Source organism: Boleophthalmus pectinirostris, unplaced genomic scaffold (assembly GCF_026225935.1).
Source record: "Boleophthalmus pectinirostris isolate CB_2022bp ecotype Guang Dong unplaced genomic scaffold, ASM2622593v1 HiC_scaffold_22, whole genome shotgun sequence".
NCBI lineage: Eukaryota > Metazoa > Chordata > Actinopteri > Gobiiformes > Gobiidae > Boleophthalmus > Boleophthalmus pectinirostris.
Genome location: NW_026571190.1, coordinates 31,485,382 through 31,512,536, shown reverse-complemented (window position 1 = coordinate 31,512,536; position 27,155 = coordinate 31,485,382). Strand labels below are relative to the sequence as shown.

The 27,155-nt window shown below is 36.6% G+C and overlaps 1 protein-coding gene across 1 annotated transcript; it reads right to left on the bottom strand.

Annotated features, from left to right (window-relative positions):
• Positions 1 to 141: 141 nt before the first annotated feature.
• arhgef38 (Rho guanine nucleotide exchange factor (GEF) 38) lies at positions 142 to 26,350 on the bottom strand. The gene is given in 15 exon segments (XM_020930547.2): positions 142 to 552; positions 972 to 1,276; positions 4,743 to 4,944; positions 6,397 to 6,534; positions 8,412 to 8,438; positions 8,440 to 8,814; positions 16,064 to 16,183; positions 16,266 to 16,370; positions 16,831 to 16,964; positions 18,702 to 18,901; positions 19,345 to 19,362; positions 19,442 to 19,589; positions 19,943 to 20,060; positions 20,595 to 20,779; positions 26,054 to 26,350. Coding segments are annotated over 15 exon segments (2,469 nt in total). The 5' UTR covers positions 26,265 to 26,350; the 3' UTR covers positions 142 to 369.
• Between the last annotated feature and the right edge of the window lie 805 nt (positions 26,351 to 27,155).

Genomic DNA, 27,155 nt, shown 5'->3' with positions numbered 1-27,155 from the left:
ATGTAATAAGATAATTTCACTTTTAATTATAATTCACTTCATTTTAAACATTATGGTCACATATAAATATCTTCACATAGAATTTTCTTCATCCATAATTACATATAAAATAAAATTATTTTTAATAAATCTTTTCCAACACTGATGTACAAAAGTGCTCAGGATAGTGCCCTTGTTCTAGTCACATTCACTGTCTCAGTTATAAATTACAAAGAAATGTAATTAAACATAGCTGTCTGTTGATAACTAAACACTTTTGGTACATTTGACTTAGTTTGACCGTCTGTGTGTGCAGTAGAACATGTTTGCCTGTGTTGAAACAGGCTTTAGTTGGACCAGTGTTTTTCCAGTCTTTTACATTCTGCCTTGTCAAGCATAGGACATTTTCCCCAGGTAATTGGCTGGAACGTAGCCCTTCTGTCCGTTGGACTCAGCCAGCCACCACTCTTTATTTCCCCCCAGGTCACAGAACTGGAGGATGCGCACATGCTGGTACTCCTGCAGGCTCAGCTCTTGGTCACAGCGGGCTTGAAATGCATAAACAGCATAAAACTGTGGGAGGGAAACAGATTTGTACGTTTAGTCACGACAAATATTTGTGCAGTGGCAAGGAAAATGAACCAATTACGCATTTTCAAAGTAAGCTAATTGGAAACATTGTCTTTTCCTTTACATCCACTAGGGGGTGTTGTTTACTACAAATTTGTTCTATATTGCCACTTCTAGTACTGTAAATCATTCTTATCTAACTCTATTTATAATAATGATTCTAAAACCCACATACATCACCAAAAATAGCACACACTGCAGAGAAAACATATATCATACTTGGCTTCCCACCTTAAAAACAAATGCACATTCTAAGTAAAGAAGTTGAATTTATAGCCTTGGTATGATTTGTGGTATAATCTAAAGTAAACCCTGAAGGCTGCTTGTGTAATTTTTATGATTTCAATTAATTTAACGTGTACCTGTTGAGATTCGTCGATTATATCATCCCCATCCACAGAGACACCCTGGTCCTCGAGGCTGTCTGGCTCCCCCTGCAGGCCAGACAGGGTGTAGCTGCTGTCGGTGGTGTTGAGGTTGAAGCTGCGCAGACTGCTGCTGCCACTGCCTGACACGAACAGACTGATGTTGTCGAAGTCGTCGTCCAGCATGACGGCCGGCGGCTGCTGGGTCGGAGGCTGCTCCCGGGTCGGCTGCCCAGATCTCTGAGAGTCCCGGTGCGGGTTGTACTGCTTCAGGAAGGTGGAGTACATGTAGCCCTGAGCACCTGCAGGAGGCACATGTAAAGAAGGGGAAATGTAATGCATGTAGTGTTTACAAAAAAAAAATCTCTGACTCTATTTTGAGAGAATAATTTTGTACCATAGTATAATACCCAAGAACGAAATAGGTGAAAGCTCCAGCAAATGTAATCCTGCTCTTGACAGTTTGCCCCGGTGACACTGGTTGACCCTGATCAGACTGGGGCCACACTAGAGTCCCACTGATCCAAAGGTTAGTTGTCCGAATCCTTCTCTCAACATAAACGTCATTGGTCGAGCTACTGACCAACAGGTTTGCGGTGTGACTCCAGCTCCTACAGATATATGCTGTTGTGGTGTCCTTGGGCAAGACACTTGACCCACCTCACCTTTAGTGCCTGCGTACACTGGCATATGACTGTGTAAATGGGTGAGTGGTTCCTAGATTTAGATTTAGATTTAGGTTTGAGTGCCTTGAAGGTAGAAAAGTGCTGTATAAAAACGTGACCATTTACCGTTAACCTTCATATACTGTAGTAAAATATTATTAGTGTGTGTTACAGCCCCGAACCTCCAGTTCTTTGCCTTGTTTTTTGTGTTTTAGGGCCTGTTTACATGAGAATGCTTGTGGGTAAAAACGATAAAATGTATTAAAATATTTTATCTGAACTGCCTTTCGTTTAGACGGTGACGGTGTTTTTGGGGCTTAAAAACACAACAATCTGAAACCATCCTGCAGAGTTGAAAAGCTGAATACGCTTCCGCCATAGCGTTTTCATCTACACTGCCCAAGACGCAAAACTCTGGTCAGATCTGCCCAGGTCGTGTACGCGTTTACGTCACATACATCACCACCTACCTGCCTGGCACACATACGAAATCGAATTCCACACACTTTTGCGTCACCGTATTCATGCAAATTTCCTCCCAAAAACACTTGTCTAAACGCGGAATAAAAAGTGAAGATGCGATGCCACTTTTGCGTCTTCTGTTCAGGCCGTCATCGTATAAACGTAGCCTTAATTTCTTATGCTGGCTGTCCTAAATTCCTGCTGTAAGAACCCTGATCCCTGATTGGTGGGGCACTTCTACACCGGGCCAATCCTGCCTCACCTGCAGCCACCTCCCTCTATTTAAGAAGATTGCCAACACCAGTTTGGAGCTGCTGACCTTTGTGGCCAGCGTGCCCTTTTGTGTGTGTCTGTGTCTCTTTCGTGTCAGTCACTTTGTTTGCACTAGTACGTGTCTGACTTTGTTTGTGTTGAGACACTCTGTTGGTTTAGTTTAGTTCTGTTTTGTGCCTTTTTGTTTGTCACTCGATTCTGTTTGTGGGTTTATGTGATTTTTACTTTGGGACACTTGTGATTTAGTTTTGTTGTGTGTCCCTTAGTTTAGTCACTTGTTTTTGTATAAACCTACGTGACTTGTTTTTTGGCACAATAACAAGATTATATGTTAATCTTGTTATTTTGGTTCTTAGTTTAGATTATTTTCTGTACATATTTTAGCATGTTTTGTTAATTTACCCTTTTACATTCCTGTTAATTAAACATTATTTATTCCATTCTCCACCTTGGTTTTTTGTCACTTCCCTGAGCTGGTTCATAACACTGTGATAATATCTCATTTAAACATCTTTATACATTTTGTTTGGGAATCTATTAGAAAATAACCTAACTTACTTCAAAATCTAAATACACAAATACATTGCATATTTGATTTATTTTGGTGACAGGTTATGACAGCACATATTGCTCCTGTCAACACAATCTGGAAACGAGGCCTGGATGATGTGAGAATATTCATACGTCTGAAAGAAACAGACAGCAACTACTTCCTGGGAATACCTCTAATCCCAGAGGAACAGACGAGCCTGTGAAGAACGCGCACACTGTTTTTTTCCAAAGCTCATAAAAGATCTTGTTATTGCGGCGTATGGAGCGTGCAGGCTGCGTCTCTCTGTCCTTGTTATGATTACCCAGAGGAGATGCTTTGTACTCCAAGCAACTGCTGGCTCCAAACAAGGTGTTGGGATCTCAGCCGCTGCAGTGGAGATGTGGAGAGAGGAGATGGAGAGGCGCTAGTGCGTACGCTGTCGTGAGGCAACCATCTCCACAACATGACAGCCACCACTGGGAATGAGGCTGCGACGTTAACTCTCGTGACGCACGGTAAAGTTTGCGATGTTTTTTTTACACGCTCTCAAACACATGCAGATCTATTCAGTGCACAAAGAGGCTCGGGTGGTTCTGTATGGCACAGTTTCAGCTGATATCTTCATTGACCTGTGTCTCTCACTAGACTTCTCTGCTCCCCGAGGGAAATCACAGCTCAGTTGCACAACACAAACTCTAATAAAAACACAGAGAGGATCCAAATCTTAACCACGCAATACACTGATAGACTCAATAAAAGGTAATTACTTTAAGTTCTAACAAACCAACAGAAACTAAAGGAGAGGAATAACCAAGCACTTTCTCCCAGTCCCATTAAACTGGCTCCTACCAGATTGACATAGGCTCTTTTCACGCTTACGTCACACAAACTAGGAAGACGTTTGGAAACATGCGATGACAACTTCTGGCAGGCTCTGTTCACGGTAGTAAGTCTGACAAAATCTTGGAAAAATGAGAAAATGGCCCAGTTTTTTTCATCTACATTTCATTGTAGCGTTCCGTTATGTTCGGGTAATCAACAATTAAACTATAACTATAACAACTATAACTCAGTTTTCATAATTTCCTGACTGACACACAACTCTTGAGGGGACTGGGTACATGCGATTAGGAGAGATGAGGCGCCAAATTCAAGATGATTCCAAACAGCACATAGGTATGCAGTCTTCATTTTACCACTGATGACATTTACTTCAGTGGGTTTTATTACAGTGAATTGTCATCGCATGTTTCAAACGTCTTCCTGGTTTGTGACGTAAGCGTGAATAGAGCCTGTGTCCCACTCAATACTAAATTTAAACTCACAAATATCGCAAGATCTATCCATCTTGATGTGCAAATGACTAATTCCACCTTACAAAAGTAGAATTTATTCTGATTGTGGTCAGGTTTAGTCAAAGATTCTGGAAGTTGTATTTAATTTGATTAGCTTTCAATTTATAGTAGTAGAGTAACAATATTATAATGTATCTTAGAAACCACTACACAAGAGACTGTACCAACACAGAAGGCAGAACTTGAAGGTGCAATCAGCCGTACACCTTCACCTTAAAATTACAAATCACTCATCTGAAGACAGTGAGGTACAGATTTTAAGCATGAAACCGTAGTAGAGTAATAAAATATCGTGCATGTTTTGGATTGACGAGGGAAACTGGAATGCCTGGAGGATAACCCGCGCACAATCAGGCAGAAACATGCACACTCTGTACAGAAAACTCTGGACGGCCCGGGGCTCGAACCTCTAACCTCCTTGCTGTGAGTGAGAATGTACACACTTTGCGCAGTGTGTACATTCTCACGAGCACACACTTACCTCCAGAGTGAACGAGCCAACGACTGCTGCTGCCAAAGGGGTCTGAGTCCTCCAGAAGGGCCACCAGCTCCCCCTCCAGCAGGCTCAGGTCCTGCTCCTGGCAGCCGTTGCACTTCCTCTTGAGCTGGTAGATGCGCTCCAGGGGGTACTCCGCCAGCAGCCAGGCACGATGCTCCTCCGTCTGATGCTGCACCTCAGGCATCTGCACAACACAGCACAGTACAACAGTGAGTCACGCATAATATAATACAAACTTTGCATTTTAATGTTAATTCTACTTTCTTTTTGTATATGTCATAGAGGACAGTATGTGAGCGCAGAACCAGCTGATCTGAAGATGTAAGAAGTGATAAATACAGGCAAGCTCTAGTCTAGATGCATATCATTTTTCTAGTTACCACCATAAACTTACTAGGATACTTAAAGGTTGTATAGAGGATTTTTTAAAGGGAAAAGAAATACAGCGACAGTCCTTCAGTAGAAACATCTCCTCCCGCCTCTTTACTCTAGAAATCACACTTGTTTACAGCCAGTGCGCGTTCAGAATTACTGCTGAAGTGACCTGTCTAGAAATAATTTTGAGACGGACACGTCAGTTTTTACACCCTTCGTCTGCTTCATTCGCGCAGTCGCTGGAAGAAATCTCCAAGAATCACGTGTTTGGCTTTGCTCCTTTTCTCCTTCTCTTCTTCTTTCAGCTACCTCAAAAACGGACTTTCTTTTGTGGCGAACTGGTCGTGGATTCTCGTCCACCATCTCAACAAACTTTGTGTGAACTGCGAGGAAACTACAGTTTAAAAAAGCCTCTAAGAACCGCTGCATAAACCACATAATCCCTGCATGCCTACGAGTCAGCTACACAAGAAACGTAGGGAGTTTGACAACCTAACAGCCAATAGAAAATGAGGTAGCCTTGTTATCTATTGGCTGATGTTTATCTGCCCTCACTATGTCCACAGTTGATTGATTTTCATTCTTTTTTCTTTAATCAACATAATAACAAGGCTGCTGCATCACTGTAAGGGTATGTTAAACTTTCATTGACAATTTGAAAGTAAAAAAAATCCTCCATACAACCTTTAAGATACCAAATATTCTAAGATACCATTCCTTCATGTGAACTGTTGGAACCAGATATATTAAAAAAACAACAAAAAAAACATGTCTTTTTCTTTCTAACTTGTAGCATTTTTATACTGACTAACGCTGAACCAACACAAAAATCAGTACAGAAGGAGAGTAGGCAGCACACATGACAGCTTTGAGCAAAAAAAAAAAACAACCTACATTTGGCATCATAAAAACAGCTAAGTTTTTATTATTAATATTGTAGTGCAACTTTTGGTTTTAATTTTAATTGGTAAATACACCCAATCTCAGTTTGAACAAATTAGGTGTTAGTAGTGCTGTTAAAAGTAGCTCTCATATCAGCTTCTGTCATATAAATACAGATTAAAAGAGAGAGTGGAGTAGCTTCAGCAACTTTAGCATCGCTCCTTCACTGCGAGCGTTTTGGTAACATTGTGGTTTTGAAGACGTAACAAACTTACTTAGTAACAGTTCACTGACACAACATAGACAGGCTACAATTCCATAGTCTCAGTTTTAGAATTCATAATTATTGGCTTTAGGTGTTATCGTTATTGTTTCATACCGTAGTTTTCTTGTCTCGTTGTCTCTCAAAGCTGACTTTACGCTCCATCAGTTTCTGTGTGTTGTCCTTCACAAAAGAGAGATTGCTCAGCTCGTCCATGATGCTGTTTTGAACTTCTGCCATGTTGGATAAGGGAGCCTGGACAGATGCAACAACAAGTATTATTATTATTAGTTTAAATACATAATAAAATACATTAAAGGTCCCATATTACGTTAAATTTACTTTTCTGAGCTATGAGATTTACAAAATAGTGTAAACAAAAGATAAAAATGAAATGTTATAGTTTTCAAATGCATTGATTTGCCATATTTTAGATTAACGATTAGATGCCCATGTTTTACATTATAATACATTGCATTATGTTCCAACAGAAATCAACAGATACATAAAGGCAATTATTTAATGTTACTAAACACAAATGTAGTCTACAAAATCAATAATTCTGAAAAGGAGGGTGGAGAAGCAAACACTTATTTGCCCCACCCACTTTTATGATGCCATTAAAGCAATAATGTGCTTCTGCCAGACTCTAATACTAAGTCACTTTACTCCAGACATAAAATAAACAACTGCATTTCAAAATGTTTTAGTGTATATTCAAATGAAACATTAACTGAATTCCTTTTTCTACAGACTTAGCTATAATAATTTATTTATGTCTTTGTTTAAACATTTTCATATTTGGGCATTTTTTGACCTCATCACCAATAGATTTCCAGATTTTGACCCCAGAAACTGAAATACAAAAACTTTTCCTTCTTGTACAGGCCATTTTAAAGAGATGCATTCCCTTTAAATTATAAGTATTTTCCATTTCAATAAAATGTTTCTGAATATTTTTGGTAGTTTTTCTTTCCTTTTTGCCTTGTACATTGCATTTGCTGTCTAGAAACTTATCAAATGTTTGAGTTTTACAATTTTCTAAGCAATAAATAGCTGGTTGATATGGTCAGGAAACCCAACATTATGAATTATTCGCAATGCTCTTTTTTGTAGTATGAACAGTGGTTCCAAAATTAATTTATAATTATTACCCCAGAACTCAGCACAGTATGTTATAATGCTGTTATCGCATCAAAAACATACCCAGAGTTGTGTTTTGTTTCATTCATACATGTTTGAGTAATCTTTTATTATTATCTGTCTACATTTCTAAAGGTCAAAATGCTCTGTTCCGGCTTGTGATGCTTGAAGCAGATGTTTTCAAGTTAACAACTACATTTTACCTTTTTCTGTAGACATTTGCAACTCTAGGGGTGAAATTATCAAACTGATTCTAGTGATGGTGTATATGAAGTTTAAAAACAGATGACTGACACAAATTACCACATGACACAGTCTAAATATGCATGATTTGTAGTCCAATGAGATTCATTTGGTCTTCCAATATTCTATGTTATTAGGTTCTTTTTTTCAGACCTAGAGTGTTATTTCATACCTGACAGTTTTGACTGCTCACTAGCGTCTTCCTCAGAGTGGTCACGTGATGTTGCTGTGACGTGTCTGGTCAGCTGATTTAAACACCATTGTAAAAGAGAGAACCACGTTATGGATTGGGATGGAGCAAACATCATTGGGACAGAGGAAAACAAACATCGCCGCTGGATTAAAGAAGCAATCGAAATACGGAAACGTGCCCACAGGACTGTAAACCGGGACAATTGGGCTTTTTTACTCTCACACACCTAGGATGCTGTCCTAAGGAAGTCGGACTGCAGATGGCGCTGTCGTCCTGCCTCCACTGGTAGGAAGACAGCGCCAAAACCTGTTTAAATTAGCTGACCAGACACGTCACAGCAACATCACGTGACCACTCTGAGGAAGACGCTAGTGAGCAGTCGAAACTGTCAGGTATGAAATAACACTCTAGGTCTGAAAAAAAGAACCTAATAACATATGCATGATTTGTGTGCTAAACATGTGTGAATGAAACAAAACACAACTCCAGGTATGTTTTTGATGAGGAAACAACATTTTAACAGATCAGAAAAAAAAGCATAATATGAACTCACCGGTAGTTGATGCAAAGATGGAGCTGGTAGTAAGAAGTTTCTCCATGAGTTGTTTCAAGTGGGCCACTAAATGAACCACACAGTTGATGAGTATAGTGTGTGCAGCCATATTAAACCTCTGCAGCTCCTCCACCAGCATGGCATTGAGGGCCTCATAGTCTCTCCTGGCGGGGCCCTGGTCATCTGGCGCGGTGGACTGACTGGACGGAGAGGGGGAACCCGATGATGATGATGACGGAGAAGATGAAGAAGATGGCGGTGGCGCTAGTGAGGAAGATCGCTCCAGGCGGCTGCAGTAGTCCAGTAGTTTGTCGTAGCGCTTTTGGATGAGTTTTTGAGGCGCGGTGAACATGCCCTGCAGAGAGGACAGAGGAGCGAGGACCAGCTGCTCCACACCGTCTTTCTACGGGACGGAAACAGGCGATTAGTAAGTGGTTTGTCATATTTAGAAATACTTTATTAATTCGAAAAGAAAGAAAACTATTAAAAAGTTTTCTATTTTTCACTATTAAAAAAATACTTTAAATCATAATAACATGTAAACAAAAAATAAAAGTTAAAGTTTAAGTCATAATGATGTAAATAAAAGATGCACGTGAAAGTTTAAATCATAAACAAAAGATGCACGTGAAAGTTTAAATCATAACAACATGTAAACAAAAGATGCACGTGAAAGTTTAAATCGTAATGTAAACAAAAGATGCAAGTGAAAGTTTAAATCATAAATAAAAGATGCACGTGGAAGTTTAAATCATAATAACATGTAAACAAACGATAGAAGTGAAAGTTTAAATCGTAACATGTAAACAAGATACACGTGAAAGTTTAAATCATAGTAGCATGTAAACAAAAGACGCACGTGAAAGTTTAAATCATAACATGTAAACAAAAAATGCACGTGGAAGTTTAAATTATAACAACATGTGAACAAAAGATGCACGTGGAAGTTTAAATCGTAACATATAAACAAAAAATGCATGTTAAAGTTTAAATCATAATAACATGTAAACAAGATGCACGTGAAATTTAAAATCGTAACATGTAAACAAAAGATGCACGTGGAAGTTTAAATCATAATAACAAGTAAACAAAAGCTGCACGTGGAAATTTTTATAATTATAACATGTAAACAAACGATAAAAGTGAAAGTTTAAATCATAATAACATGTAAACAAAATGCATGTGTAAGTTTAAATCATAATAACATGTAAACAAAAGATACACGTGAAAGTTTAAATCATAACATGTAAACAAAAAATGCACGTGGAAGTTTAAATTATAACAACATGTAAACAAAAGATACACGTGAAAGTTTAAATCATAACATGTAAACAAAAAATGCACGTGGAAGTTTAAATTATAACAACATGTAAACAAAAGACGCACGTGGAAGTTTAAATCATAATAACAAGTAAACAAAAGCTGCACGTGGAAATTTTTATAATAATAACATGTAAACAAACGATAAAAGTGAAAGTTTAAATCATAATAACATGTAAACAAAATGCACGAGTAAGTTTAAATCATAATAACAAGTAAACAAAAGACGCACGTGGAAGTTTAAATCATAACATGTAAACAAAAAATGCACGTGGAAGTTTAAATTATAACAACATTTAAACAAAAGATGCACGTGGAAGTTTAAATTATAACAACATGTAAACAAAAGATGCACGTGGAAGTTTAAATTATAACAACATGTAAACAAAAGACGCACGTGGAAGTTTAAATCGTAACATGTAAACAAAAAATGCATGTGAAAGTTTAAATCATAATAACATGTAAACAAGATGCACGTGGAAGTTTAAATCGTAACATGTAAACAAAAGATGCACTTGAAAGTTTAAATCATAACATGTAAATAAGATACATGTAAAAAAAAAAAAAAAAAAAAAGGTTAAAATTGGAATTTTAAATCATAATAACATGTAAACAAACGATAAACCTGAAAGTTAAAATCGTAATAACACGTAAACAAAAGATGCACGTGAGTTTAAATCGTAACGTAAACAAAAGACGCACGTGAAAGTTTAAATCTCAACATGTAAACAAAAGATGCACGTGGAAGTTTAAATCATAATAACATGTAAATAAACAAAATGCAGGTCAAAGTTTAAATCATAATAACACGTAAACAAAAGATGCACGTGGAAGTTTAAATCATGATATGTAAACAAGATACATGTAAACAAAGGTTAAAACTGAAATTTAAAATTATAATAACATGTAAATAAACAATAAAAGTGAACGTTAAAATCGTAATAACATGTAAACAAAAGATGCACGCGAAAATTTTAATCATAATAACCCGTAAACAAAAGCTAAAAGTGAAATTTTATAGTTTAAAATTGTATATATTTGCCATATTTTAGATTAAAGATGAGATTGCACATCATGTGGTTAGCATGCTAGCTAGTTATTTACAGCAGCTTCAGAGGAGAGTGCACTGTTCCCACGTGTGACCGCGCTCATAGAATCTCTTCTTCCTGCGCCGCTGTGAGTCATTGGGATGATTTGCCAACAGAGTTTCTTACCTTCACAGGTTTTCAAATGTTTGCACGTCTAACAAAGAAGTGGCTGATCTCTAAACAAGTCTGTGCACATTATGGATGAGTGTGATTTGAATGATTAGAAGAAAGTGGAATGTGTGTACAAATGTTGGGCCTTAATACAGGGTGGAAGAGTGCATGTGGTTGCGTGTCTGGTGTATGTTGTTTTTAGAATGGTATTTCAACACTGTAATCCTAAGTAATATCTGTTTTAATTTATTTTTGGTCAATTTATCCATATACACTGAATCTGTACTTTCAGTATTTCCAACAACCTTCTCATGGACTACAGGTGTAAAATAGCAACCTGGCACCTCTGACTTCTAAAGGCAGAGTTTAATTTATTGTTGTGCACTGTCACTGTACAATAAAAAGTACACCATACCATACAACAACAAATTACCTAGCGTAGTCGTTGAATGCTATTAACAAAAGTAGATGCTGTCCTGTCCACACTAGGGGTGTAACAATATCCAAGTCTCACGATATGATATTGTCACGGTATGAATCTCATGATAGGATATTTATTGCGTGGGAAAGCTCACGATATGGTGGGGAGGCTCACAATTTGGCATGTAACAATATCCAAATCATTCAGTATGATATTTTCATGATATACATCTCACAGTACGATATTTATTGTGATTGCGAATATGCTTTTTTTCACTCTTAAAATGCCTTGACAAGACTTAATCCAAAGAACTAAAACTTTAAAGTGTTATTTCTTCTTGTAGTCTATGCTGAAATGGAGCAAAGGATCATGGTCTATGTAGTTCCCTGTGTCTTGTTTTAGCTTTTGCTGCACCATAACTCTTAATTTAAGCAAAAAGACTTATAATTCGATATATTTGTGATGGTCCACGATATTATTGTGAGAACTTTGACGATACGATATCACGATATTTCAGTTATTGTTACATCCGTAGTCCACACTGTAGACTAATACAGTCCACATGAAATTACTATTGTTCCTGTCATCTTTAGGGTAAATATCGCTATAGCTGTGTGTACAGAGCACCTGGGTCTAATATTGAAATGTTCACAAACTGGTTAGAAGAAGCATACTCCCAAAAACTGCATAAGAGGATATTTGTTTGTGGTGATTTTAATATTGACTTGCTAAATCCATACAAACATAAAATTACAGAGGAATGTATTGACACTATGTTCAGTTTAAATCTGTATCCAAAAATAACAAAGCCTTCAAGGATAACAGCACATTCTGCCACGCTAATAGATAATATTATCACTAATGACACTGAGAAACATACATTAAGCGGGTTGTTAATAAATGATATCACAGATCATCTGCCAGTTTTCATAGTTACTGATTTTAGATTGAGAAAAAAAGTGCCTGAAAAAATACAATACCACAGACGAATTCAATCAGACCAAACTATCACTGCCTTTAAAAATAGTTTACTTTCTCAAGACTGGGATGCTATATGTAATATCCAAAATGCAGAATGTGCATACAATGAATTTATAAAAATATTTCTAGAGTTATATAATAGAAACTGTCCAATTGTATACTATAATAAAAAAAGTAGATATAAAGAACACCCTTGGATAACAAAAGGTCTTCAAAATGCTTGCAATAAGAAAAATAGTCTATTCAGAAATTTTATAAAAAAGAGAACGATTGAGACAGAGACTAGATATAAAACATATAAAAACAAATTAACTACAATTTTGTGTACAAGTAAGAGAGATTACTTTAGGAAATTATTAGATTATAATAAAAACAATGTGAAAGAGGTATGGAAAATATTGAACAGTGTCATAAATAATAAAGCAAAAGCAGAAAACTATCCGAAATTCTTTACACATAATAATATAGATGAATATAACATGGAAATGGTGGCAAATAAGTTCGGTCAGTTCTTTGCTAATGTGGGTCCAGATTTGGCAGCCAAAATCCCTCAACACACAGGAGAACGCCAACAACTAATTGACAGAAATCCCCATTCCATGTTTATTTCCCCTGTGGGTGAAAAGGAAATTGTCAATACAGTCATGAAATGTAAAAATAAGAAATCAACTGATTACATTGATTTGGACATGGCCCTGATAAAACAAATAATTACAGTAATTGCCAAATCATTAGCACACATCTTCAATCTATCATTTCAAACTGGTACAGTTCCACTACAGATGAAGATAGCAAAAGTCATACCTTTATTTAAATCTGGAAACAAGCAGGAATTTACCAACTACAGACCAGTTTCTCTACTACCACAATTCTAAAAAATATTAGAACAGCTCTACAACACTAGACTGGAAAAATTCATAGGTCAGCACAACCTACTCAGTGATAGTCAGTACGGTTTCAGAACAAGCAGATCAACATCACTCGCTCTGATGGACTCAATTGAAGCAATAACCAATCACATTGATCAAAGGAGAATAATAGCGGGTATATTCATAGATTTAAAAAAGGCTTTTGACACAATAAATCATCAATTACTATTTAAAAAAATGGAAAGGTATGGAATATGAGGGGTAGCTTTAAATTGGCTAAAAAGTTATTTAGTAAACCGAAAACAATTTGTCAAACTGGGTGAACACTGCTCTTCACATGAGGACATTGTCTGTGGCCTGCCACAAGGGTCCGTGTTAGGACCTAAATTATTTATTTTATATATTAACGATCTATGCAAAGTGTCTACATTGTTTAAAGCAGTGTTATTTGCAGATGACACAAATTTATTTTGTTATGGAGACAACATACAACAGTTATTAGCTGATATAACATCTGAAATGATACAGCTAAAAATATGGTTTGACACAAATAAATTATCTCTAAATTTGAATAAAACTAAAATAATGCTATTTGGGAATTATAAGGAAGAAAAAATACAGTTACAGATACAAGGTGTAAGAATAGAGCAGGTCAAGGAGAATAAATATTTAGGGGTCATAATTGATGAGAAGATTAACTGGAAAGCCTACATCCAATATATACATAATAAAATATCAAAAAGTATTGCAGTATTAAACAAAGCAAAGTATGTCTTAGATCACAGAGCACTACACACTTTATTGTTCACTGGTTTTACCATATTTAACATACTGTGCAGAAATTTGGGGCAATAACTATAAAACTGCAATAGAACCATTGATAAAACTTCAAAAAAAAGCAATAAGAATTATTTATAATGTCAAATTTCATGACCACACTAATCCACTGTTTATTCATGCCAAATTACTCAAACTGAATGATTTGATTCTGTACCAAACTGCACAAGTCATGTGTAAAGCTAAAAATAAGCACTTACCAAAAAATCTTCAACTACTTTTTTGTGAAAGGGAAACAAACTATAACTTAAGAGGCGTTTTGAATTTTAAATTGCCTCGTGCTCGAACGACAAGAAAATGTTTTTGTGTCTCTGTTTGTGGTGTGAAATTATGGAACAACTTGAAAATAGAATTAAAACTTTGTTCGAATATACATGTATTCAAAAGGGCAATTAAAAAATTAATTATTTCAAAATACTGTGCGGAAGAAATGAGTGCTTAGGGTATATGTGTGCATGTATATGTATGTGTATGTATATGGGTGTATATATGTATATATATATATATATATATATAGGTATGCATGGGTATGTGATGTGTATGTAGGTATGTATATATTATATCTGTGTATATGATGTGTACTATATCTGTGTACATAATATACATATATTTGTTGTTGTCTGTTAGATTGTAATGCAATGGAGGTACTGTGCAATTATTGCTTATAATGTACAGGAAATGAGAAGTCTGTATTTGTTCTTCGTTAATTTGGGACTGTAGAAAAAAGGGGTGGGGTTAAATATAAGTATTTACTTCCTCCCACTCCTTTTTCGGACACAAGGAAAATTCTACGTAACATTTATTTTGCCTGTTATTATAGAATAGAAATAGTTACTTTTTGTGTTATATCTATGTATTTACGTTTTTGTCTTTTTTTTATTATTTAGTTTTTTTGTTTTTGTTTTTTAATTTATGTTCTATGTATTACTGTCCGAAATAAATAAACATAATAAATAAACATAATATAATATGTTAAATCTGGTTTACAAAAATCTTCTTTCTACAGTTAAGTTACAGCATTTTGCATCCTTTGAAACTTTTTGCACTTCTAGCATTGTCCTTATCAGACATGTAAATGCATCAATCTTGTATTATATTAAAGTGAACGTATCATTAAACTAGAGGCTAAACTATTACTAACCAATCTGAAATAGTTGACAGTTGTTGTGGCTGCACTTTTAAAGCTGCATAATGTAACTTTTCTAGTGACTTACCTGTCTTCCTCAAGATGTTAATCCTTTGTCTGTAATGTTCCAAAGCATGGCATTAAACTTATATCAATTTTTAATGTATATAATTATGGCTATATTAGGGTGACCAGATTTTGATGCATTTTATCACTTAAAGGCCATTTGCAAACACGGATTTATGCTCTTCTTTACTGCTGGCAGGGATCAGATCAGTCAAAATCTGTGATAGTCCTGTTTTAGTTCTGGTTTAGAATTGATGTAGTCCTGGTTTAACCTTAGTTTAGTCCAGTTTAGATCAAACTGGTCAAAAATAGGGACACCCGGGACATTTCGTGTATAAAACTGGAACGGTGGTTTTGGATAAATCTGCTGGGACAGGGGACACAGGGCTCAAAACTGGGAATGTCCCGAGTAAATAGGCCATATTAATGCTTATAAATACCTAGAATAGTATGCATTGTTACTTTGAGCATGGTTGTAGTAATTAATGTTGTCACTGGCTTGTCTCAGTTGAGTTTAATGCCATAATGGGGAACATTCAAGGCAAAGCAATCACATCTCCATGGAGACAAGCAAACGGCAGACCCTCCACCAGACAAAGTGACTCTGTACAATAGTGGGGACAGTGAGTTGGTTGGAAGGAACACAATTGAGTACTGTTATTCCGTTGACAAACAGACCAGTTTTTGTGAGCAGGTGAGTGAGCAAGAAGAGCAGTGCTGAGATCGGGTTTATAGGCACACAATGACGTTATTGTACTTGGAAGAGGATAGCTATGTAAACTGATCAGGCCATATTCAAGGTCAAGGTGACTTACTGTGCATAAAAAACTTACAAAGTGCTTATATGGGTCATTTCCGTTGTGATGATAAAGGCCATTCTTGTCATTCTTGTTGAATTCTTTGATAATTTTTTCCATGTCGTGAGCATTCTGGACAGCTACAGATACCATTTCCTGTACACATAAATTAAATTGGCATAAATAATAAAATTTGTTTGCATTTGTTTTTTTTTATTCACACAGATTTAGTACAAACCTGGGTGTCCTGCATGTAACACTGCACATTCTTGACCATCTGCCTGACTGCTTTCTCCAGACTCCTGAAGAGCTTTTCTTCACGGTCAAAGACTTCATCTCTCACCTGCAATAACAAAATAAGGTTAGTTTTTTACTTTATATATTAGATTTCTGTAGGCCTGTCATGACACCACATTTTGAAGGACTATATATTCTTACACAGAAATATTGCGATAAACAATAACATTGAAACTACTTTTTGCCTCTGACACAATGCAGGAAAATCTCAGTAAACCTATTTTTAAATGTATTGTATCATTAAAAGACCTGATCTACAACAAACAAAAAGCAGAATTAATTAATAAAGTTACAATAGAAATAATTTAATCTACCCTCTACAGCTCAAATCTTACCGTATTACATAAAAATAGCAAAAATTTCAGATTATTACAAAGAAATTGGACACAACAAACACTGAGCCAGTGAGCCCCAAAATATATTGTAAATTGATACAGTAATTATCGTGACAGGCCTAGATTTTTGTTTATTGTGTATTCATTATCATTATCATTCATTATTTTTACCTGGGGCTCAACTCCTGTGAGAATCTTGAGGTATCCGGCAAACCTGTCTCCTTTCTTCCTTATAGAGTGGATGTTGAACTTGTGCAGTTTGCCCCTCAGTGTGCCTTCATCCTCTACCCGTTTATATTTCATAACTGAATGAAAATGCACAAAAATAAAAGAGGTGTGACTGAAAAAATACAAGAAAAGCACTAAGTAAAAAGAATGTCATTTTGGTTAGGCTTGACATAGAAGCATGGAACAGAGAAAGAGCTGAAAATGTTGAGGATATATTATTATAAGAATGTATTGAATTACAAACTGACAACAGAGAGGCACAAGTTGATCTCAATATTTCAGAGATAAATTTAGAGAGCTTGAAATGGTTTGTTATACTATTTATACTTTGCAGCTGATGTCATCTACATCCCTGGGGGTGTGGTGCTAACTGTAGGCTCTGCTCTTTCTGGGTCTGTATTAGACTTTAATCTTAGCTTTATATTAACACAATATGACCAGAAAGAACTGGACTTAGCTGGGTCTAGAACAGGCGAGCTGATTTGTGCCGTTAAACAAGCCCCTCTCAAATTACATGGGACGGATTGACAAACTGATCCGTAAAGCTGGTCACGTGATCGGCTGTGATTCATTTGTGAGTCATTTGTCACAGTGAGGGACACGAGGACACTGGACAAATGTTTCTCAACTCCTGCTCACCCACTTTATACAACTGTACAGTAACTCACCAACATGTAACAGATAATACTTCCTACCAGAAGTGGAGACTTGCAAGTCGCGACTTGGACTCGAGTCAGATTGAGTCACTATTTATAGGACTTGAGACTTGACTTGATAAAATGGACAAAGACTTGGGACTCAACTTGGTCTTGAAGGTCAATGACTTGACTGGACTTGACTCAGACTTGAGGCCTGTAACTTGAGACAACTTGAAAAGCACTTCTAAATCTGAATTCTTTCTATTCTGACTGTAATGATTCACTCTAAGATCTTGTCAAGACATTTAAAAAGGAAAAAAATGCATTTCTGCAATTCTTATATACTCTATAAATACTCATATATAAATATACTATGACAAGTACAAGTACAATTTATTTTTTAAGTCATATGAACTGCAAAAGTCTAAGCTATTTGGTACTTTGGTTTAAAGACTTGAAATGAATTGAAGCTCAAAGTAAATGACTTGGACTTGCCTTGGACTTATGGGCCAGTGACTCGAGACTCAACTTGGATTTGCCTGTCTTTGACTTGGAACTTGACTCAGACTTGAGGTTAAAGACTTGAGACTTACTTGACAATTGCAAAATGATGACTTGGTCCCACCTCTGCTCCCTACAATTTTACCACATCTCACCCTTATGTCATGTCAATCATTGGTTCATCTTTGCACTGTTTTTCCTCACGACCTCTTGTATATAGTTGAGATATATTTGGATTACAATATTTTTAGTCTATTTATTTTTACTTGTACATTTGTATAATTAGGCCCTATTTGACACCATTCGCTTGTTATTTTTTGTACTTCTACAACAGTTTTAGTTCAAACACCTAAACTGGACCATGAACTACAGACCAGGCTCGTATTGATCACTGCCTCCTGAAAATGTGTTGTTTAAACCCATTTTGTGCTTTTCCTGGGGTTTTCAGACTTTTAAAACTTTTTTTGGCAGTGTTTGCTAAAGTGCGCATTGTGTCACCGTGGTAACTTCTGAATATTCCACCATACACATACATGTTGAACACCCCTAGCGTGATGTCATTGCAAAGTAAGCACTGTAAATTGGCTGAAGAATATTGGGATTAGACAAGTGGGCCGAAGACTAATGAAAATAATGATCAAAAATAGTTAAAAAGTGAAACATGTCAGACCTTACCAATGTCCTTGCGTCTCTTGAATTCATTAATGTTGATGTTTATTATTTTGGCAGCTGTGTAGGCCTCTTGCACTGGCTGGTAGTCTGGATGGTTTTCCGGCGTGGTCTGCCAAAGCTCTCCAAGAAGCAACGGATACTTCATTACCCTCTGTACCGGCTTGATCAGCAGCGACCCCATGTCTAACAAGTTTGGTTTTCCTCTGCAATTATTTTAGATCATATATTACATCAAATACTGTAGACTGAAAAGCTTTTAATCATTTTATAACGGTGTTCCCTCACCGTAGGTTTACTCTTGGTAATATTTTGAATGATTCCTGCATGTTTGAGTAATGCTGTATTGCTCTGAAAAGTTCTCTTCTCACCCACCTCCTATCTCAGCCCACTGCTCTGTACTGTGCACTATATTTGAAAGATTTAGACTCTGGTTCATATGTGTTCAAAATGTCACACAGCCATTTTCAACTGAAACACATGCAATTGAAAATCTGTTTCAGTTTTGAACAGGAAGTCAATCAATTTGTTTATGTTACTAAGCCATTTCAGATCAATATGGGCAGTTTACAATAAATAAAATGTGAAACCATGATCTACATATGTTATGGTTTAAGTACGTCTTTAAAATGTATTTTTGAATACTTACTCTCTTTCATAGATTTTCCTGAAAGGGCAAAAAAAAAGAAAGTCACTTTATAGCACATTGCATGTTTATAAGAGCAGAGGAAGTAGCTGGCCCTTACTTCAGTGCTAATACACATGCAGTGAAATGTCTCTTTACTTCTTCCTCTTTCTCGTAAGCTTTCAGAGCCATGTTGGCGTCCTCCTGGTGGTAGCAGTAGACTTTGTATACATCTTCTAGAACTGCTTTGGTCTGGATGAATACTTCCCCTAGAATATCAAAACAGTATGAAGACAAAAGCACTTCATTGAAACATATATTTGAGCTGCTCCATTGTGACAACAAATTTAATCATGATTATTTGGCTAAAAATTGAAATCATAAAGATTTTAAACATTAACTTGTATAGAATATATTTCATTTATTTGATTATTAATGTTTTGTGCCACTATAGATGAATAATTGAAAGAGAGCTGGGAGTTTTTGCCTGAAAATAAAATTGTTGATTTATTCTCCAAAAATTAGATTTTGCATTTGACTTAAGTTAGAATTTTAGATCCCCCCCCCCAGATTATAACTGATTAATTACACAGCCCTAATGTAGAGAGAACACGAAATGTACCAATGATGACTGCTTCTGGATCAGGTTCGGCCATTGCTTCCTGCAGTCTGTGGTATAAAGCTGCTGACACCTCACACACTGTCTCCATGTTTGTGAAGAGACGATCCACATCAACAACCTGCATAAACATAAGAATATTCTCATAAAACATTTCTTTGATTTGTGTATGTTTTGTTCAATAGCAGTAATCATATTTTTTGTAGGTCAGTGTTGTATTACAAACAATACATACTTTGCATCTGATGACATCAGCATTCCCTGGGGGTGTGACACTAACTGTAGGCATGCTGAGGCTTTGTTAGACTTTAATCTGACCAGATAGAACTAACTCAGCTGGAACTACAACAGGTGACCTATTTTTTCACGCTCATCTTTTTGTTGAAAATCAAACACCTCGCTTGTATTGATCACAGGCTCCTGAAAATGTGTTGTATAAATTAATTTTGTGTTTTTTTCTTCAGTTTTCAAGCAATCTATGGTAATTTAGCATTACCATGATAACTGATGAACATTTCCGCTATAAATATACATGTAGAACACCCCCAGTGTGATGTCACTGCAAAGTATCAACTGAGGAAAATACAAATTGTCTTTATAAGGAGCATATCTCTGAAAGTGTGCAAAATAAGATCCATGTTAATATTCTCTGTACCTGCATATTCCTCAGGGGCTGGACCACCTCCCTGATGCACAGCTCCATGTCTGTGAGGAAGTCCTTCTCAGTCTGCACCAGCTCCTGGATGACCTTTGACCTGCGCTTCATCTTCCTCAAGCGCACCTCCTCAGGATCAAGTGCTGGAGACGTGGGTGTGGACAGGTCGAGCGGGGTCAGCTTCTCTGTGGTAGAAAGACAAGACTTGCTGTTACATATTCATCCTCAACACTATAACTTCAACATAATAATATATTAAAATCATTGAATACTGCAAAGCATTATTTCTTTTTTTAAATAGCAGACACAACTCAGTCACACTGTTACAACGAGGTTGCCTGACAAATCCAGAATGATATCTCTGAGTATTTTTTATACAGATGGTCTGTCTCCCTCAGTTGTGCCTTGAGCCAGAACCAAACAATTAGAGCTGCAATCAGATTTGTTTTTTTCAGTGACACGTCACTGGTCACCTACTATTTACAAATAATATCAGATTTATTTCACACTACCATAGATTAAGAGTTTAGTGCTTTGCTCTGATTCAGCAGAAATCCACCATGTTTTTCAGTCCCTTTTTCTTTATTTTCTTCATTTTTTATTTGCCTCATAAGCAGCCTTTTTTTTATTTTTTTATTTTGATACAGATGGCCCCTGCATGGCCTCGATTGGCTAATCCACCTGTCAATCACAACCATCTGAAATGGGGAAATTCACACATGGCCAAACTCACATTTATTTACAAAAAAGTTAGAAAAAAATTTAAATTTTGCATATTTCTTTCAAAAATTTAATTTATACAAAAATCCATTTATCATACTGAGATAGGCGTAGGTGGTTGTCTTCTGTGCTTTGCTGCTGAACAGGAACCTGCTGGGAATCAGTCAGGCCTGATTAATGTGTTTTAATCTTTTCCTGTTTAAAATTAAAATGAAACATCACTCCTCTAGATCCAGTTACAGTGTGAATCTGCAGGCTATCCCTATAAACCCTATCTAACACAGTGGCTGAAGCCTGAACAGCCTCTGCTATTTGTAAAACATGCTGCCTCTCTGCCTAATCTTCTCCACAGCAAGATTTACTTCCTGCTCTGGAGAGAAAGTGATAGAGGGAGGTGACACAGCGCTCCGAGGTCCGTGTCAAATTACGGAACTAATGGTGGAGGTGATGTAATGCTACGCTGGGTCCGGGCAGTCCATCTGCTGCTGCTGCTGCTGCTGCTGGAAGAGGAACAGGTTAGAACTCACAGAGGAGGCGCACACAACTCAAGGGCTCTAGTGAATTAAATATAATACATCTCTTTTATGAATAAGTGTTCTCATTAAAGTGATGTATTATATTTAATTCATACTAGTTATGTTTTATTAGGGTTAAAGATCACGTAATATGAAACTGAGCCTCAGTGTGCAAAATAATGTCTATCAATGATTAAATACTCTTTGTTTGTATCTGGTTATTCATCCCATACTTCAAACACTTGTCATTTTCACAAGTGATAATAAGGGTCAGTCAAATCATAAATGTTGTGTTAGTCATTTCCAGCGAGAGACCTTTGCTACCTTGAATTAAACATTTTTGACAGAGTGCTCTCAATCGGCAAACAAAAGACTCCCGTTGACCTTTGAAACCAAATAAATGACACAATTTCTCCAACATGTTCATCTCCAAAATGTTCAGTAATAATGAAAACCAAAAAGACATTAAGGTGTTTTTACCCATGGGCCAAATCTACTCTATTATAATTTAATATAATTGTTATTTCTCCATCAGACTGCACAAACTTTGGTGATTTATTGCCAATCTAAAGCACAGTAGACACTTTTGGCTTTTTAAGTAGTCTACAGATTTTGATTTCATGTAGCTATATATAGCCACAGTACTTTATTACATTCAAAGTTTAATCTATGCAAAATAACAGATAACGGGGTGGATTTCTGTTTGCAGTCTTAGTTCATAGCCAGCTTAAAGGTCCTATATTACACAGTATTGACTCTTGTGAGCTTTAAGCCATGTTAGAATGATGTTATCTCCTCAAAAACACACCCAGAGTTGTGTTTTGTTTCATCCACATGTCTGAGTAATCCTGCGTTATTAATCTGTCTCAGTCAGTGTTATTTCACCTTTAGTTCAGTCAAAATGAGCAATTCCAGGGCTGAAATTATCCAAATGATTCTAGTGAAGGTGTATGGAGTTTCAAAACACTTTGGAGTACTTTCTGTATTACCACATGACATCACAAGGTGGAACAGAAAGTTTCTTGTTTGAGAGAAAAACATACTTTATATACGTGTCTTAAACATACTGTATGCGAATGAAACAAAACACAGCTCCAGATATGTTTGTGATGAGGAAACATGATAACATAGATCAGAAAATAGCATAATTTAAGCCCTTTAAAATCCCTAAGGAGCGCACTATTATAATGTGAGTGTCATATAAAAAAAATTGATCTGAAACCCTGTTAAATGTTAACCTCTTTGTAAACAAGCCTCTATGTAAACAAACACTGAATAAGAACATACACCACTGACCTGAAAACCAAAAACATGCCCATTATTAAATCTAAAGTTAGGATATTTTGCTTTCAGTCTACAGAAATTTGTTTACAAAGTTTATAACTCACGTGTAGTAAAAAAAACATTAGCCAGAAGATGCCCAAATATCTTTCACTTCTTCCGTTCCATTTGTATTTTTATTCTCTTTGTATTCTTAAGTTAAAATACTTTGTCTTCAGTATACAGAAATTTGTTTACAAAGTTTACAACTCAAGTGTAGTAAAAAAAAAAAAAACATTAGCCAGAAGATACCCAAATATCTTTCACTTCTTCCATTCCATTTGTATTTTTATTCTCTTTGTTTAAAACACACTGCCTCATCAGCAGATTTGATGAGCTACAGTGGCAGTTGTGTTTGGACAACAGAAATATGTATGAGGATCACATTCACCTTTCAACAGTGTCAAGTGTCTCTGTGGGTTTCCGAAGTGAATAGACCCCGGAATCTGCGACAGCCTCCACCCGTGAGAAAAACACCCCCACTGGGATATCAAGTTAGGAGTTTTTATTGGGAAACTATTGTATTGTTTTCATCAGGCTCAGATAAATACTCTATAATATAAGCTTCTACACTTGCTGGATAAATGAAATACAAGAGTGTTGCTGTAAAGTCAGGCTGTACGCTAAACATCACAATAATTTGTCAACTTTGTCTACTTAAAGAGACCATATTACGCTATTTTCTGAACTGTTATAATGTTGTTTCCTCGTCAAAGACATGCCTGCATTTATTGTCATCTCTACCTCATTTCTGTCATCTCTATCTCATTTATTGTCATCTCTATCTCATTTATTGTCGTCTGTACCTCATTTATTGTCGTCTCTGTCTCATCAAAGACAAACTAACATACCTGAACATTCACACAGACAGTGGCTCCCTCTTTTCTGCATCACTTGAGGAAAAACTAAAACTAAAACACAACACTACCCACGTCAGTCTATCTTTCCCACAATGTTATTACGTTTCGTCATCAAAGACATACCTGGAGTTGTGTTTTGTTTCATTCACGCATGTTTAACACACAAATCCTGCATATTTAGGCTGAGTTCTGTTTTCTCTCAAACAGAAAACACTCGATAATAATGGAAATTGGAAAATTTCAACTGTGGAATTGCTGATCTCTACTTAATAAAAGTTAAAGGGCAGTTGTTAACTTGAAAAATAAAGCTTCATGTCAACACAAGGTAGAATGGAGCATTTTGAGCTTTGGAGATGTAGACAGACTGACAATAAATAACTATTCAAACATGTGAATGAAATAAAACACGTCTCCAGGTATGTTTTTGAAGAGGTAACAGCATTCTAACATGGTTTAAAGCCCACAAGTATCCATTTTGTGCAATATAGGACCATTAAATAGTAAAAAACATAATTTCTTCACCTTGTTAAAATGAAAATAACTACATACATTCACCCTAACACTGTACAGACTTACTAATTTGTTATCACTATATTGAGTAAAGCCTGGCTGGCAGCACATGTGTTCCCATGAAAGTAGATACAGGGGTTTTCACTTTTCAGCTCATTGTAAAGGACCCAACAGACTGCCCCCGAACACAATACACGCTATAGCATCGTATCACATATCACTATTGAGGCAAAATGACACACTGGAGTGTCAGACAGCAAAATGTACAATAGTCACTGCAATATTACTCAACGTTACAATTCAGATCTGTGGACAGTCGCCCATATTCACAGAAGGAACTGTATTGTTTGAACAACTGAAACACCCCTAATTAATAAATGCTAGATAGAAATGTTTAATGTTGAATTTAATACAATGGAACATTCCAGGAAAAGCAATAGCATCTCCAGGGAAACAAGTAGGTTGCACAGTGCACCTTTAACATCTCCAAAGGCACATATGAATTAAAACAGCAATATGACAAAAATGTTCAGTACAGTGGCTAATCATGTATTGTTGTCATGGTAGCGTGTATGGCTTGAACAACCTGTCAGACGGGCAGATGAGCTCTCAAACCTGCAGCACATCACATGCTTCCTCTTGGGACTGAAGTCATTGTTGTGTCAATATTTGCAATGGTAATACCACTGTAAATATGTAATCGTGTTGGGAATGGAGTGAAGTAGGGTAGGTTTACTCAAAACACTTCTGTGTTTTTCACCACCATGATGCTGGTTGTTGAAGAAAACAAAAAGTGTAAAAGTGGTGAAGAGGGCCTTTATTAAGTAAACAATGATGTGCTGATAAAGGCCATTTATATGTGAGGGAGATCCAATCTCCGCAGGTACAAGTTTAAAAAGTGACAGGACTTTTAAACTATGTGTCATTGTTCTCATGTGAGTAGTAAAGGAAAGGTAGTAATACAGGAAATTCTTCATACTATTCTTGTATTTTATCCATGGTCTATTAGTGATTAGTGTCCTTTTGCCTGAAGGGTAGCATTCCATGTCGGTGACTGCTTTCTAAGGACAGGTGATTCCAGTTTCATACAGACAAGGGCAAATGTACTATGTGCAGATATGACTGTGTCAGCAAATGTGAGTGATGAGGCAACTGGGAGCACAGGGTTTAAACTGAATATTTTTTATGCAAAATATTGATTGATAGAATTTGTACTTTGTCTTTATTGATGGCTGTCTTGTTTACAAGCTGTCCCAAACACTTAGAGCCACTCCTGTACGCCTGAGTTTGGAGCACTTTGCATATGTGGCTTTATCCCAGTGGGAGTATCTCCTCCTGAATGCATAGTAACACAACAGGTGCTTAGTAGCACAGGCTCTTTTACCACTACTGACATCATATGTATTGTATATTGATGCCATTGCCTGGGACTATCTACTGTACAGTGTATACATTTACCATGGCTCATTTTTGTTTATATGAAATGTATATATTTGGTTGTTTCCATAGTTTTATTCCCCAAAGGGGTCATTACCTTTAAGTTTTGCGCTGTATTCCGTCTTGTCTGATTGACTCCTCCTCACCAGCGTCCCCACGTTGATGTCACCTTTCTCATCAGTTACAATAGTGTCAGTCTTCCTTCTCTCCAGGTAACGTAAAAACACCGGCCGGTTCCTCCTTTTGATAGTTCTGTCTTTTTCTTTCTCTTTTTCACAGCCAGTGGCCTCTTTCTCTTTGGGGTCCATGGTGATCCCTCCTCTGCCCTGAACTCAGGTCCAGTCAAAGGGGAAGAGAGAGCAGAGAGAGACAGGGCTGTGGGAAGTGCAACAGGTGTATGGTGCTCAGGCTTTGCAGGTAACTCCGCCCCCCCGTCTATACCTGTCAGAGAGAGAGCTGTAGACATGCCTCCTCACCGGGACATTCCCTCTGGACCAGTGTTTTTAAAGGCTAAGAGGGACTGTATGGCAGACGTGCTAGCTAACAATTAACACGTTGAGTTAGTGTGCCGTATTATCTACAATGTTGCAAATAGAGTAACTGAAATTTTGGCTCAGTCTAGTTTAAGTTAGTTAGTAGTCTAGTGGCCTACATTTACAAATAGCTAGGAATGTTGAAAAAAACATACATGTCACTGGATTACATATTTTATTATACTTTATTTTTTATGTCCTTCAGCAAAGACACCCATAAAGACCTATAAAAACTGACAGTGGACGCTGTGGAAACTTTGGTTTCTTGACAGTAAATTTGATTGTATTTACATTGTCCCTCAAGCAACTTGTTTACATAATGTTAATACAACACACATTTATTGATCTAATGTGTAATTTTGGTGGCCCCTAGTGGTAGTATTATAAATTGCGGTTACGTATTTGACATGATCTTGATCTTGTTTCCACTTAGAAGGGCATAACTTTTTTTTTTAGCAGTTGTTAATTCATTGCCAGTTGTGCACGTCTATAGAGTATGTCCAAGTCTTTTTTGTCCTCTCTGGATCGGTCGTCAATGTTCCAACTTGAAAAAAAAAAAATCCTTGACAGACAGAATAAAATAAATATATGCCTTAAATGGCTGATCTATGTTATAATGTTGTTTCCTTATCAAAAACATACCTGGAGTTTTGTTTTCTTTCATTC